The sequence below is a fragment of the Haematobia irritans genome, chromosome 1 (genome assembly GCF_050003625.1).
Source record: "Haematobia irritans isolate KBUSLIRL chromosome 1, ASM5000362v1, whole genome shotgun sequence".
Lineage (NCBI taxonomy): Eukaryota > Metazoa > Arthropoda > Insecta > Diptera > Muscidae > Haematobia > Haematobia irritans.
Window position 1 is genome coordinate 53221674 of NC_134397.1, and position 18329 is coordinate 53240002.

The 18329-nt window shown below is 32.1% G+C and overlaps 1 protein-coding gene across 1 annotated transcript in view; it reads left to right on the forward strand.

Annotated features, from left to right (window-relative positions):
- The window catches only part of Nlg4 (Neuroligin 4), a 458188-nt gene that overhangs the window by 50419 nt on the left and 389440 nt on the right, over positions 1–18329 (forward strand). Inside the window, exons 3-4 of the mRNA XM_075294829.1 lie at positions 11516–11665; positions 17662–18095. Coding sequence (XP_075150944.1) covers positions 11516–11665; positions 17662–18095 — 584 coding nt within the window. The remainder of the gene's footprint in view (positions 1–11515; positions 11666–17661; positions 18096–18329) is intronic.

Below are 18329 nucleotides of genomic sequence, written 5' to 3' on the forward strand. Positions count from 1 at the left end.
CTGTAGGAAATTATGTCAAAATCTTATTTCTATAGAAAATTTTGTCAAATTTTTTTTTATATATAGAAAATTTTGTAAAAAATTTATTTCTATAGAAACCTTTCTCTAAATTTTATTTCTATAGAAAATTTGGTTTTTATAGAAAATTTCACCAAAATGTTATTTCTGTAGAAAATTTTGTTCAAATTTTATTTCTGAATTTTGTTCAAATTTTATTTCTGAATTTTGTTAAAATTTTATTTACAAATAGAAAATTTTGTCAGAATTTTATTTCGAGAGAAAACTTTACCAACATTTTATTTCTTTAAACACTTTTGTCAAAACTTTATTTCTATAAAAAATTTTGTTAAAATTTTATTTCTGTAGAAAATTTTGTCAAAATTTTATTTCTATAGAAATATTAGTCAAAATTTTATTTTCTTGGAAAATTTTGTTTAATAAATTTTTCTATAGAAAATTTTGTCAAAATTTTATTTTTATAGAAAATTCTGAAAAAAGATAATATTTATAGAAAAATTTTGTCAAAATGTTATTTCTATAGAAAATTTTGTCAACATTTTATTTCTACAGAAAATTTTGTTAGAATTTTATTTCTACAGAAAATTTTGTCAAAATTTAATTTATATATAGCACATTTAGTCAAAATTTAATTTTTTTAGAAATTTTATCAAAATTTTATTTCTATAGAAAATTTTGTCAAAATTGTATTTTGTTAGAATTTTTTTTTTTTTTAATTTTATCAAATTTAATTATTTTTATAGAAATTTTGCCATACTGTTATTACTATAGAAAATTTTATTAAAATATTACTTCTATAGAAAATTTTGTTAAAATATTATTTCTATAGAAAATTGTGTCAAAATTTTATTACTGTAGGATATTTTGTCAAAATTTTATTATTGTAGAAAATTCTGTCAAAATTTTATTACTGTAGGAAATTTTGTCAAAATTGTATTTTGTTTGAATTTTTTTTTGTGTTTTAATTTTATCAAATTTTTATTTTTATAGAAATTTTGCCATTCTGTTATTACTATAGAAAATTTTGTTGAAATATTATTTCTATAGAAAATTTTGTTAAAATTTTATTTCTATAGAAAATTGTGTAAAAATTTTATTACTGTAGGAAATTTTTGTCAAAATTTTATTATTATATTCTGTTAAAATTTTATTTCTGTAAAGAATTCTAACAAAATTTTATTGGTATAGAAAATTCGGTCAACATTTTATTACTATATAAAATTTTGTTAACATTTTATTTCTATACAAAATTTTGTTAAAATTTTATTTCTATAAAAAATTGGTGTTATATGGAATCACCCATAATCTAGTTAGAAGTACAATGTCGTATGTCCTTGTTGGAATGTCACAGATGTTTGCTGTTCATCATAACGACTTAAGCAAACAGATATGCAAAATATAGCCAAACAACGTACCGGAATTATGTGAACCACATATCCTTGAAGCGGTTGCTTGGTAAATACCACCACATACTCCCATTTTCAGCCTCACAAAGCCACTCTGCTCAATCTAACTTCTCCATTTCTTTCTCTTTAGCATATTGTCTATATTCTGCATACATTCACACACATACACATACACATGCAAACGCATATGTCACAGTTTTACCAATATTTGCCTTTGTTGAAGCTCCCTTACCATCTACGACACAAAAGAAACAACCAACATAGTATACGTATACACCTACACAGGCTCAAGATATTTCATTAACCCCCACCCCTCCTACAATTTGCTTGGCCTTGTCTTTCATTCTTAATGCTTAAAAATAAAAGGTGGTAATGTCAATGGTGTCAGTTAGTTACAAAGCACACACTATGTGTGTGTGTACGTGTTCTCTTACTTCTAAGATCCTTCTATTGTTACACTGTATTCCTGTATGCGTGTGAGAGTATATGTGAATGAGAGTGTGTTTGTGCTCTGGTGCACAATCTTTATTTGAGTGTCTTCAAATATTTAAACTGACATACGCTGGCTCGTTTATCAAACAAAATTATTTTGTCAAAACCACCAAAATCACAATTGAAAGAAAGGATTCATTCGTTCGTTCGTTCATATCAAGGATACTCCCCGGCACCACGTGAGTTTTTGAGAAAGCGATTTTCTATGGGATGCCATGTGTGTGACATTCACTTTCGGTTCACACACAAAAACGTGCTTTGCAACTAATTTTGCAAATTGTTTTCGATGTCACAATGTTGTCATTCGCCAAGATAGACAGCCACACATATGCTTCTTTTCACTTAATCCCTAAAAGATAAGAGCGTCTAGAGGGAAGGAGCAAAGACGACATTGTCTGTGAAAATGATAGATAGATTTTAGAGATTTCATTCATGTCCCAAAAATATGTTATTTGCATAGGAAAGCATAGAAGACCTTTTCGTATGGCAGCTAAAGTATACCAATTACAGAAAGTCATTATTTGAGGATCTATATGAAATCCGAGAGGTTAAGAAGTCTATTGAAACACTTTGGTATTGCTTAAAGGAATATAAGACTACAACGAGTTGATCTAAAGTTGGAAATATTAGTTTTCAATAGATATTACTGCTCAATGCTTCCTCCATACAGAAAAAAGAAAAAAAAAAAAAAAGACTTTCCACAAATAAAGCTATTCATAATGGAAAACCACAAGTGGCTAGTGTTACAAAAAACAAAAAATTACAAAAATTGAGTCAACCACAATCTTCCATTGACATAACGAAACTTTGTCATTAAGAGAAAATGGAATAAATGGAATAAAAATTGGTAACTTCCTAGAAGCCCAAGAATTCAAATCGGGGTATCGTTCTCTATGAGGGTTGTACCAAAACAAAAATTTATAGGAACAATATACGGCACACCTGTTTGTGGTACTAAAATAAAATACTATAGGTTTCCAACTTTTAGGAAAATTTGATAAAAATTACGTTTTCCCGGAGCCCAAGAAGTTATATCCGGAGATCGGTGTATATGGGGTGTATGCCAAAAAATATTGGACCCATTCACACCATATTCAGCACACCTACTTGTGGTCCTATAAAACATCTAGTTATCAAATCAGAGGAAAACAAGTATATACGGTCGTAAGTTCGGCCAGGCCGAATCTTATGTACCCTCCACCATGGATTGCGTAGAAACTTCTACTAAAGACTGTCATCCACAATAGAATTATTTGGGTTGCGATAACACTTGCCAATGGCAAGGTATCATAAAATATCCTTAACACCGTCTTCTAAATTGTAAGTTAGTCCATACGGGGAATATATTAAACACAACAAAGGCCGATGAAAGACGTGTACAGTAATCCCTCGATTTACGTCGTCTCGGTTTACGTTGTTTCGATTTACGTCGTCAAATTTTTTGTTCCATCAAACTTCGATTTACGTCGCCTTTCGATTTACGTTGTCGATTTTTTGCCCACTTTATCAGAAACGCCTTCCATAAGTAAAATAATTATCAACGATGATGACATCGAAACATTTTTTTTCTGAAATTCTTACCGAAATTACTGAATTACTTTTATTTTTGAAGTTTTTTATTATGTACGCGCATATACATACATAAATGGACTTAGGAGTAAGTATGAGCAATTTTTAATTCGGTTTACGTCGTTTCGATTAACGTCGTCAAATTCCGGAATCAATCACGACGTAAATCGAGGGATTATTGTAATTCAGTTCGACAAAATTCTCTATAGAAATAAAATGTTGACATAGAAATAAAATTTTGACATAATTTTCTATAAAAAAAATTTTGACAAAATTTTCTATAGAAATAAAATTTTAACAAAATTTTCTATAGAAATAAAATCTTGACAAAATTTTCTATAGAAATAAAATTTTGACAAAATTGTCTATAGAAATAAAATTTTCATAAAATTTTCTATAGCAATAACATTTTCATAAAATTTTCTATAGAAATAAAATTTTCATAAAATTTTCTATAGAAATATATAGAAATTTTGACAAAACTTTCTATAATAATAAAATTTTGACAACATTTTGTATAGAAATAAAATGTTGGTAGATTATTTTTGGCGATATGGACCAATTTTTGCATGGCTGTTAGCGGCCATATACTAGCGAAATGTACCAAATTTCAACCGATTCGAATGAATTTTGCTCCTCCAAGAGGTTCCGGAAGTCACATCTGGGGATCGATTTATATGGGGGCCATATATAATTATGGACCGATATGGACCAATTTTTGCATGGTTGTTAGAGACCATATACTAATACCACGTACCAAATTTCAACCGGATCGGATGAATTTTGCTTTTCCAAGAGGCTCCGGAGGTCAAATCTGTGGATCGGTTTATATGGGCGCTATATATAATTATAGACCGATGTGGACCAATTTTTGCATAGTTATTAGAGACCATACACTAACACCATGTACCAAATTTCAGCCGGATCGGATGAAATTTGCTTCTCTTAGAGGCTCCGAAAGCCAAATCGGGGGATCGGTTTATATGGGGGCTATATATAATTATGGACCGATGTAGACCACTTTTTGCACGGTTGTTAGAGACCATATACTTACACCATGTACCAAATTTCAACCGAATCGGATGAAATTTGCTTTTTTTAGAGGGTCTGCAAGCCAAATTTGGGGGTCCCTTTATATGGGGGCTATACGTAAAAGTAGACCGATATGGCCCATTTGCCATACCACCCGACCTACATCAATAACAACTACTTGTGCCAAGTTTCAAGTAGATAGCTTGTTTCGTTCGGAAGTTAGAGTGATTTCAACAGACGGACGGACGGACGGACATACTCAGATCGACTCAGAATTTCACCACGACCCAGAATATATACACTTTATGGGGTCTTAGAGCAATATTTCGATGTGTTACAAACGGAATGACAAAGTTAATATACCCCCATCCAATGGTGGAGGGTATAAAAACATTCTTTCTAGAAGCCTAAGTCCCCAAATTGAGGGGTCGGTTTAAATGGAGGCTACATCAAAACCTCGAACAATATAGTTCATCTTCGAACTGGACCTGTCTGAAAATAAAAATCGAATCTTTGCCCAATTACAGGACGAAAGCGCCATTATTGAAGACTGTAGCGGTATTACAACAGACAGACATCTGTACTGATATATTAAATATTAAAATTACTTTCATCTTAAAATCTAAAACAGAAAATTCCCATGCCATATTAAACAAAGGACTCTCAAGAAGCCATATGTATACAGAAAATTCAATTTGTTTGAAAATTCACTAATCTAATGGTACAAAGAAAAAAAAAACGGAAAATTTCTTCTTATTACTAAGTGTTTCCATTTTCTTGGAAATTAAACCAATTTAGGGGACTATAGCATCTTAAGTATCCCCATGCTATTAAATGGTTAATTTTCCGACATAGGTGTGTGGTGAATGCTAGAGCTCTTAAAGCATCTGTGTTCGTGGCCAGGCTACTAATGCATCTATGATATAATCTTGAGAGTGGTCCAAAAAGATAAGCTGCTTTCGTAAATCACATAGACGAACATTCTTAACACCATCTGAAATGAAAGTTTGGCCTCATCTGAGTATTTGATTGCGTGTCCAGTCAACGATAATGTTTATTTTTATTTTCATTTCATTTTCTTTTTGCTTTTCGGTTTTTTTTTCGTTGGGAATTTCTCATTTCATTGCTTTCAGTTTTTTTTTTTCACGCTTTATTCAATTGGATGGAATTGCCTGGTAGAGGAGGATAGAATTGCCTGGCATTTTGGGCCCATTGGATTCATTATTGCTACTACGTGACGTATGATTAATTTTAATTAATTACATTCAAATGTTTTATCAAATATTTGGACAACAGTCATCCCTCTCATTCTTTCTCTCTCTCAGTCTCTCTTCATTACTTTAATATTGGTCTGTTATTGCCTTGTCATGCTCTCGTTAACGTTTTTTTACAGTCTTATTTTTCAGTGTTACCAGTACAACTCTAGTTCTTGCCCTTAAACCAAGGCAAGAAAAATTTCCAAAAAATTTTCTAATTTTAATAATAAAATTGTTCAAAAAGAATCCGCAATATTTTTTTTTTTTTTTTGAGATTTATGATGAAAATAAAAACAAATTAAAACAATTATTTTATTTTGTTATTGGACATAAATTGGATTCAACTTTTTAGATTTTGAAAGATTAGGCTCTGCTTCAGAAAATCTTTAATAATTTAAAAAACTGGGAAACATTTAAAAGTCGTCGCTATGCACGCCAGTTTTCGAATTTCAATAAGGCTAAAAATTATTCCATACAAATTTCATAGGTATAATTATTTATGGGTGTAACGGAATTCTTATTTCAGACAATGCAAAAGACTTCTAAATAGTGGAAATAGGCGCTAATGAATTTTGTCCAAGGCACTATTTCGTTATTGTAATGATTTTTTTAATTAGGAATTTTTTTCATAACATCAATGAACATTTTCATTATTCTAATGTAAGATTTTCTTCATGTCAACGAAAATTGTCGTTGGCTTAGTTTTAAAGCGATCGGTAATCATATATTTACGAATGAAAATTGAATGCTAGAGTGGCCGATATGTATTGCAACCCATTTCAGTTTACCATAATTTCTCAATCGCTCGTTTGACATCCAACAGATTTAATACTGTGACAGGTCATTTTATCGTTTACAAAAATAGATTGATCTATTGCATTCAGAAATGAAGCAAGATAATGTGATTTCATTGTAGGTTGCTGAATAGCCAGCCTGTGGTGGCTATCGCTAGATTTAAATGTAAATAGTAAATTTGCTTCTCTTATAACTTTTCTTTACTGTATTGAATAACGTCCAAAAAGTGGACGGAAAAACCATCAAAACGCCACAAATTATGATTTACTTCTCAGCAAAAATGCATCGCCAAAAAAGTAGTGAAAATGTCATTATACCCTTCACAGGGTATAATAAGTTTGTGCATTTGTATGTAACGCCAAGAAGGAAAAGTCTAGGACCCATCGTTTAGTATACCGATCGTCTTGGAATTGAATTCTGAGTCGATTTAGCGATGTCCGTCTGTCTGTCGGTCTGTCTGTCTGTCTGTCTGTCCGTCTGTCTGTTGGTGTATTTTTGTGTGCAACGTACAGCTCGCACTTTTAGTCCGATTGTCCTAAAATTTTGTACTGTTTCCTGTTTCGGCTCAAAGACGATTCCTATTGATTTTGGAAAAAATCGGTTCAGATTTAGATATAGCTGCCATATATATTTTTCACCGATCTGGTCATAATTGGCGTGTATATCACTCGATCTTCCACAAATTCCGTACATCCGAATATTTTATGAGTCTCGAAAAACTTGCAAAATATCAGCCAAATCGGTTCAGACTTAGATATAGCTCCCATATATAGCTTTCGCCCGATTTACACTCATTTGCCCACAGAGGCCAAGTTTTTGCTTCGATTTAGTTGAAATTTTGCACAGGGAGTAGAATTAGCATTGTAGCTATACGTGCCAAATTTGGTTGAAATCGCTTCAGATTTAGATATAGCTCCCATATATAGCTTTCGCCCGATTTACACTCATATGACCACAGAGGCCAATTTTTAACTCCGATTTAGTTGAAATTTTGCACAGGGAGTATAATTAGCATTGTAGCTATACGTGCCAAATTTGGTTGAAATCGCTTCAGATTTAGATATAGCTCCCATATATAGCTTTCGCCCGATTTACACTCATATGACCACAGAGGCCAATTTTTAACTCCGATTTAGTTGAAATTTTGCACAGGGAGTATAATAAGTATTGTAGCTATACGTGCCAAATTTGGTTGAAATCGGTTCAGATTTAGATATAGCTCCCATATATAGCTTTCGCCCGATTTACACTCAAATGACCACAGAGGCCTATTTTTTGCTCCGATTTAGTTGAAATTTTGCACAGGGAGTAGAATTAGTATTATAGCTATGTGTGCTAAATTTGGTTGAAATCGGTTCATATTTAGATATAGCTCCCATATATACATAGCTTTCGCCCGGTTTACACTCATATGACCACAGAGGCCAATTTTTTGCTACGATTTAAGTGAAATTTTGTACAGGGTGTAGAATTAGCATTGTAGATATGCATGCCAAATTTGGTTGAAATCGGTTCACATTTAGATATAGCTCCCATATATAGCTTTCGCCCGATTTACACTCATATAACCACAGAGGCCAATTTTTAACTCCGATTTAGTTGAAATTTTGCACAGGGAGTAGAATTAGCATTGTAGCTATGCGTGCCAAATTTGGTTGACATTGGTTCAGATTTAGATATAGCTGCCATATATAGCTTTCGCCCGATTTACACTCATATGACCACAGAGGCCAATCTTTTACTCCGATTTAAGTGAAATTTTGTACAGGGAGTAGAATTAGCATTGTAGATATGCATGCCAAATTTGGTTGAAATCGGTTCAGATTTAGATATAGCTCCCATATATAGCTTTCGCCCGATTTACACTCATATGACCACAGAGGCCAATTTTTAACTCCGATTTAGTTGAAAATTTTCACAGGGTGATATTTAAGAGTGATATTTAAATATATGTATTTGGGACAAACCTTTATATATAGCCCTCAACACATTTAACGGATGTGATATGGTATCGAAAATTTAGATCTACAAAGTGGTGCAGGGTATAATATAGTCGGCCCCGCCCGACTTTAGACTTTCCTAACTTGTTATCATTAGGTTTATTTCGGTAGTGAAAGGGTTAAAACGCCAACTTGATGGGTTGCCTGCTGTATAGGTAGTCCTGACTTGGCACCGAATGTCTTCATTTTATTCTCGTACGTAAAAAATGAGAAGTCAACGTTTTTCGACACCAGAAGAAGCGGCTAATGCTTTTGGAATAAATTTTTTGAAGATACCTCAAGCAGAGTGGCAAAAGAGCTTCGAGAATTGGTTCAAACGTGTATAGATCTTAATGATAAATATTTGGAAAAACAATGAAGCGATTTCCGATATTTAATATTTGCTTTTCTTCTCTATTCCCGAAATATAAAAACAACCCTCTTATTCCAAATCTTATTTATTTTCTATCTGAACAGATATTTGCAAAATCTCCACAAAATGTCCCAAACATCTTTAAATTCCCCACCAAAGCCCCATATAAAGGGTGATACGGTCAAAATTTGGTCAAGGGAAAACGCGTGTAAATCGGTGAAATCGTTTATTTAAAAAATCAAATTAAATTTCTTTTTCAATTTCAATTAGTATAAAATTCAGGAAAAATATTCAGTTAGGCCTTCGCTTTTTCAAATCTGAATTACCGGGCCTCACGCTTGACTCCTGCCATCAGATTTTGTACAGCCACCTTGTCCTTCTTCGTCGCCGCAGAAAGCCAGTTTGCCTTGAACTGCTGCTCGTCCTTAGCAGTTTTTTGGTCTTCTTTAGGTTCCGCTTGACAATAGCCCAGTACTTCTCAATTGGGCGGAGCTCTGGCGTATTGGGAGGGTTCTTGTCCTTGGGAACCACCTGCACGTTGTTGGCGTCGTACCACTCCATGGCCTTTTTACCGTAATGGAAAGATGCCAAATCCGGCCAAAACAGTACGGAACAACCGTGTTTCTTCAGGAAAGGCAGCAGACGTTTATTCAAACACTCTTTCACGTAAATTTCTTGGTTGACAGTCCCGGAAGCTATGAAAATGCTGCTTTTCAAGCCACAGGTACAGATGACTTGCCAAACCAGATATTTCTTTGCGAACTTTGACAGTTTTATGTGCTTGAAAATATCTGCTACCATCCCCCTTCCTTTTGCCGTATACAACTCCCGTCCCGGAAGCTGCTTGTAGTCGGCTTTGACGTAGGTTTCGTCGTCCATTACCACGCAGTCAAACTTCGTCAGCATTGTCGTGTACAGCCTCCGGGATCGCGCTTTGGCCGTCGTATTTTGTTTATCTTCGCGATTTGGAGTCACTACCTTCTTGTAAGTCGATAGTCCGGCTCGTTTTTTGGCTCGATGCACGGTTGTAGACGATACACCCAGCTTATTTGCGGCATCTCGGAGAGAGAGGTTAGGGTTTCGCTTGAAACTACCGGCAACTCTCTTTGTCGTCTCAGCGGCTTCCGGTTTTCGATTTCCCCCCGATCCAGACTTCCTGGCTATCGACAAACGTTCCCCAAACACTTTAATTACATTTGTAACGGTTGATTTGGCAACTTTTAGCGATTTTGCCAGCTTTGCGTGCGAGTAGCTCGGATTTTCGCGATGCGCGAGCAAAATTTTGATACGCTGCTCTTCTTGCTTGGACGGCATTTTGACAACTGAAGAGTGAATTCCAAAATCAAAATAGGAGCAACATTCTACACACACACACACCTTCAAAATTAGGGGTGTTCAGGTTTTTTAAATGCAAAATTGAAAAAGAAATACATCAAGTTTATATTGACCACATTTTGACCGTATCACCCTTTAGGCCCAATTGGACTATTTATTTCCATCCTATCCCATGCCCAATCCCCAATTTGAAGGGAATATTCTCAAAACTGGCAACTTTATTCTTCTTCGTTCTTCTCACTCACAAATTCTTGCTTTGAATTTTAACATTTGGCAAATGATTGGGTGCGAGCAAATGTTATTGAAATAAATGATTCAGAAGGCTAAAAAATCTTGAAACAATTTTTTTTTCATCAAATTTCAATAGCTTCCTACTACCCAATAGGCCAATTGAAGATGAGTTGGCCACTCAGTAAGGCACTTTAAATTAATAAAACATGAAGTTTAATGTTGAATTGGTTTTCAAACAAAGGAAATCAATTACAACTACAGTGGATTCTGAATAATATCGTCCAGATGTTTTGGTGGGGTGAGAAAATAAAATCAATCATGTTGAATGATTTAAGGATCCATTAAGAGGATGATGGAGTGTAATAGACGTTGTAATATTGAAGCAATTACTCTCTTTATATGGCAAATGGTATTTAGTAAACCAATATAATTGAATATGAAGATAGAAAGTTTATATGGAAGTAGATAAAAGTTCGAAATGTTAACTCTTTTTTTAAATACTTTTTTTAATATATTTTTCTGTGTATATGAAATATTTTTCAACAACAGACAATAAGACTCTTTTGATCTCTGATGCATCTAACTGTCGATTTAATGAAGACCTCTAGGGTCTTCCCTATAAACTCATAACCATTTACCTATTCCAGCTTATATACACATACACACTTCATTTCTAATACCCCTTAAAGAGCGATTTTGTAGATGATAGCCCGTATATATCTACCGGAAAAAGGAAACACTTAATGGCGCTTAAAAGCGCGTTTACTGACATTCAGCCATGAATTTTTATTTTCCAATTTCTTTTTTTTTTCATTGTGTTACATCTTCAGTATTCCTAGTATTGTGTAGCGATTCTTTTTTCCATTCATCCTTGGTCTTATTTCTTTATTGTTTCACCAGCTATATGCGTTTGTTGGTATCATTGTGAGTAAGTTGGTAATTGCTAACTGTTCGTTTTTTTCTCTCTCTCTCTCTCACACTTTTCTACAATCTCTCTTTTTTTCTATTATACGAAAATACTCTTTATAGCTGGAGCGAGTGAGAAGAAATTGCCCGTTATTGTGTTCATACATGGCGAATCGTTTGAATGGAGCAGTGGTAATCCCTATGATGGCAGTGTATTAGCCAGCTATGGTGAAGTTGTGGTAGTAACGCTTAATTACCGTTTAGGAATTCTAGGTAAGTGCTAAAGACAACAACAACAACTCAAATATCCAATAACAAGAGCAACGACATATAGAAAGAAAAACAGCTGGAGTATTAAGAAGAAATGGAAAACAGCCACTGATTTAACAAAAAAGACAACGCGTGTATATATTTTTTTTAATGACAGCGGAGATTAAAGGGAAATTTTCAGTTTGAATTCAAATAAAAAGCCTATGTGAAGGAAGAGAGACTTGCTAAAAATAAAATGGAATATGGAATAGAATGAACATTCGATGTCAATAATCTATACAGAAAAATATCAGCAAAATATTTCCAATTGAAAAGTTGAACATTTTTAAATTAATAAATTAATTAATACAATTAACTTTTTAAACAAGATAGAAATATTAAATTAATTAAGTCAATGATTGAACATTTTGAAATTTTTAATTAAAAAATTAATTGATACAATTAACTTTTTAATCAAAATCGGAAGACTAAGACAGTTTAAAACAAATTTATACAGCCGTAAGTTTGACCAGGCCGAAGCTAATGTACCCTCCATCATGGATTGCGTAGAAACTTCTACTAAAGACTGTCATACACAATCGAATTACTTGGGTTGCGGAAACACTTGCCGACGGCAAGGTATCTTAAAACTTCCTAAAACCGTCTTCTAAATTGTAAGGCCATACGAGGTATATATTAAACTAAACCAAGTATATACAGCAGTAAGTTCGGCCGGTCCGAATCTTAAATACCCACCACCATGAATCAAATATTAGGGTTTCCTTTGAAATTTCAGGGGGGTTTGATGACAGATATTCTCCCAAGCGGAGCAGATCAACTAGTACACTTCCCCCAGATAAATTTCAAGATTTTACCTATGAAGACTATATATATATATACGTTTCTGTGAGCCTAATATACCAGAATATTTACAATTTCCGGCAAATCGGATAAAAACTACGGTTTCTAGAAATCCAAGGAGTTAAATCGGGAGATCGTTTTTATGGGGGCTATACCAAAATATGGACCGATACTCACCGTTTTCGGCACACCTCTTTATGGCCCGAAAATACCTCTAGATTTCCAATTTCACGCAAATAGGATAAAAACTTCGGATTCTAGAAGCCCAAGAAGTAAAATCAGGAGATCGGTCTATATGGGGGCTATACCAAAACATTGACCGATACTCACAATTTTTTGCACACGTATTTGTGGTCCTACAATACTTCTAGATTTCCAATTTCAGGTAAATTGAATAAAAACTGCGGTTTCTATAAGCCCAAGAATTAAAATCGGGAGATCGGTCTATATGGGGGCTATACCAAAACATTGACCGATACTCACCATTTTGGCACACCTCTTTATGGTCATAAAATAACTCTAGATTTAAAATTTCAGGCAAATTGGATAAAAACTACGATTTCTATAAGCCCAAGACCCCAAATGGGGAGGTCGATTTATATGAGGACTATATTAAAATCTGGACCGATATAGCCCATCTTCGAACTTGACCAGCCTGCAGACAAAAGGCGAGTTTGTGTAAAATTTCAGAACGATTGCTCCATTATTGAAGACTGTAGCGTGATTACAACAGACAGACAGACGGAGAGACGGACATGGTTATATCGTCTTAGAATTTCTCCCTGATCAGGAATATATACTTTATATAGTCGGAAATCGATATTTCGATGTGTTACAAACGGAATGACAAACTTATTATACCCCCGTCACCATTCTATGGTGGTGGGTATAAAATGGTCGATTAAATAAGTATATAATTCAGTTTGACAAAATTTTCTATAGAAATAAAATTTTGACAAAATTTTCAATAGATATAAAACTTTGACAAAAAATTTTATAGAAATAAAATTTTGACAAAATTTTCTATAGCAATAAAATTTTGACAAAATTTTCTATAGCAATAAATTTTTGACAAAATTTTCTATAGCAATACAATTTGGACAACATTATTTATAGAAATAAAATTTGGACAACATTTTCTATAGAAATAAAATTTAGACAAAATTTTCTATACAAATAAAATTTTGACAAAATTTTCTATAGAAATTAAATTTTGACAAAATTTTCTATAGAAATAAAATGTTGACAAAATATTTAATAGAAATAAAATTTTAACAAAATTTTCTATAGAAATAAAATTTTGACAAAATGTTCTATAGAAATAAAATATTGACAAAATTTTCTATGGAAATAAAACTTTGGCAAAATTTTCTATTGCAATAAAACGTTGACAACATTTTCCATAGTAATAAAATTTTGACAGAATTGTCTATAGTAACAAAATTTTGACAAAATTCTCTATAGCAATGAAATTTTGACAAAATTTTCTATAGAACTAAAATATTGACAAAATTTTCTACGGAAATAAATTTTTTGAGAAAAATTTCCATAGAAATAAAATTTTGACAAAATTTTCTATAGAAATAAAATTTTGACACAATTTTCTATGGAAATAAATTTTTTGAGAAAAATTATTATAGAAATAAAATTTTGACAAAATTTTCTATAGAAATAAAATTTTGACAAAATTTTCTATAAAAATAAAATTTTGATAAAATTATCTATAGAAATAAAATTTTGACAAAATTTTCTATAGAAATAAAATTTCGACAAAGTTTTCTATAGAAATAAAATTTTGACAAAATTTTCTATAGAAATAAAATTTTGACAAAATTTTCTATAGAAATAAAATTTTGACAAAATTTTGACAAAAATTTTTATAGAAATAAAATTTTGACAAAATTTTCTATAGAAATAAAACTTTGGCAAAATTTTCTATTGCACTAAAACTTTGACAACATTTTCTATAGAAATAAAATGTTTACAACATTTTCTATAGCAATAAAATATTGACAAAATTTTCTATAGAAATAAAATTTTGACAAAATTTTCTATAGCAATAAAATGTTGACAAAATTTTCTATAGCAATAAAATTTTGACAAATTTCTCTACAGAAATAAATTTTTAACAAAATATTCTACAGAAATAAAATTTTGACAACATTTTCTATAGAAATAAATTTTTGTCCAAATTTGCTATAGAAATAAAATGTTGACAAAATTTTCAATAGAAATAAAATTTTGACAAAATGTTCTATAGAAATAAAATTTTGGAAACATTTTTTACAGAAATAAAATGTTGACAAAATTTTCTAGAGAAATAAAATTTTGACAAAATTTTCAATAGAAATAAAACTTTGACAACATTTTCTATAGCAATAAAATTTGGACCAAATTTTCTATAGACATAAAATTTTCTATAGAAATAAAATTTTGACAAAATTTTCTATAGAAATAAAATTTTGACAACATTTTCTATAGAAATAAAATTTTGACAAAATTGTTTATAGCAATAAAATTTTGTTAAAATTTTCTATAGAAATAAAATTTTGAGAAAAATTTCAATAGAAATAAAATTTTGACAAAATATCTATAGAAATAAAATTTTGACAAAATGTTTTATAGAAAAAAAAATTGACAAAATTTTCTATAGAAATAAAATTTTTACAAAATTTTCTATAACGATAAAATTTTGACAAAATTTTCTATAGAAATAAAAATTTTGACAAAATTTTCTACAGAAATAAAATTTTGACAAAATTTTCTATAGAAATAAAATTTTGACAAAAATTTCTATAGAAATAAAATTTTAACAAAATTTTCTACTGTAGTAAAAATATTGACAAAATTTTCTACAGAAATAAAATTTTAGCAAAATTTTCTATAGAAATAATATTTTGGAAAAAAATTCTATAGAAATAATATTTTGACAAAGTTTTCAATAGAAATACAATTTTGATAAAGTTTTCTATAGAAATAAAATTTGGACAACATTTTCTATAGAAATACAATTTGGACAAAATTTTCTATAGAAATAAAATTTAGACAACATTTTTTATAGAAATAAAGTTTTGACAAAATTTTCTATAGAAATAAAATGTTGGTAGATTATTTTTGGCTCGAGTGGCAACCATGATTATGAACCGATATGGGCCAATTTTAGCATGGTTGTTAGCAATTAAACACCTCTTGTGTGAGTGTCCTGCATTTTGTGTAAAGCGCAAGCAACTTTTAGGAGCATATAGCTTCAGATTACTGGCGGATCTGGAAAACGTTAACTTAAGCAGTCTGCTAATGTTTTTGGAACAATCTGGTTGGTTCAACAAAGAAAAATAATCAGGAAGGTTCAGCGGTTAAAACTAGAAGTGCCTATATGTAATAGGTACTTTTAGTTAATGTGGTATCACAATGGACTGAATAGTCTAAGTGAGCCTGAATCTTAATCGGGCTGCCACTTTAACCTAACCTAACCTAGCGGCCATATACTAACACCACGTTCCAAATTTCAACCGTATCAAATGAATTTTTCTCCTCCCAGAAGATACGGAGGTCAAATATTGGAAACCGTTTATATGGGGGCTATATATAATTATGGACCGATATATACCAATTTTTGCATGGTTGTTAGAACCCACATACTAACACCACGTACCAAATTTCATCGGATCGGGTAAGTTTTGCTCCTCCAAGATGCTCCGGAGTTCAAATCTGGGGATCGGTATGTATGGGGGCTATATATAATTATGGTCCGATATGGACCAATTCTTGTATGATTGTTAGATATCATATGCTTACACCTCGTACCAAATTTCAACCGGATCGAATGAATTTTGCTCCTCCAAGAGGCTTCGTTAAAGTTGTCCAATATGGCCTATTTGCAATACCATCCGACCTACATCAATAGCAACTACTTATGCCAAGTTTCAAGTCGATAGCTTGTTTCGTTCGGAAGTTAGCGTGATTTCAACAGACGGACGGGCGGACGGACGGACATGCTTAGATCGACTCAGAATTTCACCACAACCCAGAATATATATACTTTATGGGGTCTTAGACCAATATTTCGATGTGTTACAAACGGAATGACAAAGTTAATATACCCCCCATCCTATGGTGGAGGGTATAAAAAGTGGTGAATTTTTTTAATTTTTAATTGAAATTTTATTTTAAACAAATAATCTTTTCATCAAACTTAGAACACAAAGTCATTTGAGAAAGTAATTGAAAATAGTTACGTTTTCAATTAAAAAATTAATTGCAATTTGCCCACACTGAAAGAAGTGTTTTCTTTTCTGAGGAACGAAGTTTTAGACAAACAAAGTTTTCTGTTGATGCTAAAGAATTTTCTTTAAAGACAAATAAAAAGAACTAGAGGCAATCGTTGAATCGCATATCATAAATTTGAGCTTTTTTGGTCTAAAAGAAAATACGTTATAAGAAAGGGAAATTTCGTTAGTCTAAAATTTCGTTCCTGTGGAAAGTATTTTTTCTTTGGGTGCATGTCCGTCCGTCCCTTTCTATGTTGTCCAACAATTCGTGCAGGATTCTTTATGAATATTTTTCATTATGTCAATGAATAAACTTTGTTCGCTCTATTTTACAAACAACCGATCTTGTATTTATGGAAAATTTCTTAGCTTCCTAATACCCTGACCGAAGACTATCCATAAAAACTTCACAATAAGTATTGCATCCAGAATCCCAGGAAGAATGTTGGCAGCAATAATAAATTATTATATTTAAGTGCCCTCTGCTTAAGGTGACAGCATCACGAATTAAACGAAACAAAATAAGGAGAACCCAAAACGCAAAGCCGAAAGGAAAGAAAGGGAATTAAAACAATTTTTGCTTTTTGGCATGGAACGTGCATGTAGTCATGCAGCAGGCTAGCAATGAGAATTTTTTTAATCTCATTTTCCAAAAGGAAAAGAAGAAACATTTATTAAGGTAGCTTTGCTCTCCGAAATCTGACGCACACTATTTTATTTATTTCCCTAATAAAATAAATATAAGCAACAGTATCTCCTTCCGGTTGCGTGTTCTTTGACTCGCCTTATCCTCAGAGCCTTCTTAATAACAACACTTACGTTAGGTTTTCACCATATTTTTGGTGGGGTTTTTGTTTTCTCATTCTCATTAATTTCACTTTTCTTCAACAGGTTTTCTAAATGCCAACCCCAATCCTCAACAACATGCACGTGTGGCCAATTATGGTCTTATGGATCAAATTGCCGCCCTACATTGGATCCAACAAAATATTCAGAAATTTGGTGGTGATCCTAATGCTGTAACTTTAGCTGGCCATGGTACCGGAGCTGCTTGCATCAATTATTTAATGTCAACACCTACTATGGTCCGTGGTCTATTTCATCGGGCCATTCTTATGTCCGGTTCAGCCTACTCATCATGGGCTTTGGTCGAAGATCCTGTCATGTTTGCTGTGAAATTAGCCAAAGAAGTCAACTGTTCAATCCCGGAGGATTTGGATAAACATCATGAGCAGATTGTGGATTGTTTACGTGAAGTACCGCTGGATGATTTGTATGCGGCTGATATTCAAACGCCAACATTTTTGACTTCATTTGGACCATCGGTAAGTTGATTGTAAATTTTGAAGAAAAAAATTTGTCACGGCTTTTGTTATCGAAATATGAGGAATATAAAAAAAAGTTTACATTGAAATTTGGTTAACATTATTTTAAGTTATTTTGTCATTACAGTTACATTTGCTTAAAAACGTAGAACGTACTCAAAATTGACTTTAACGAAATGGACCAACAAGAAAATTAAAATTTTGAAAGATAGTAAATATATACAAAATTTTGTC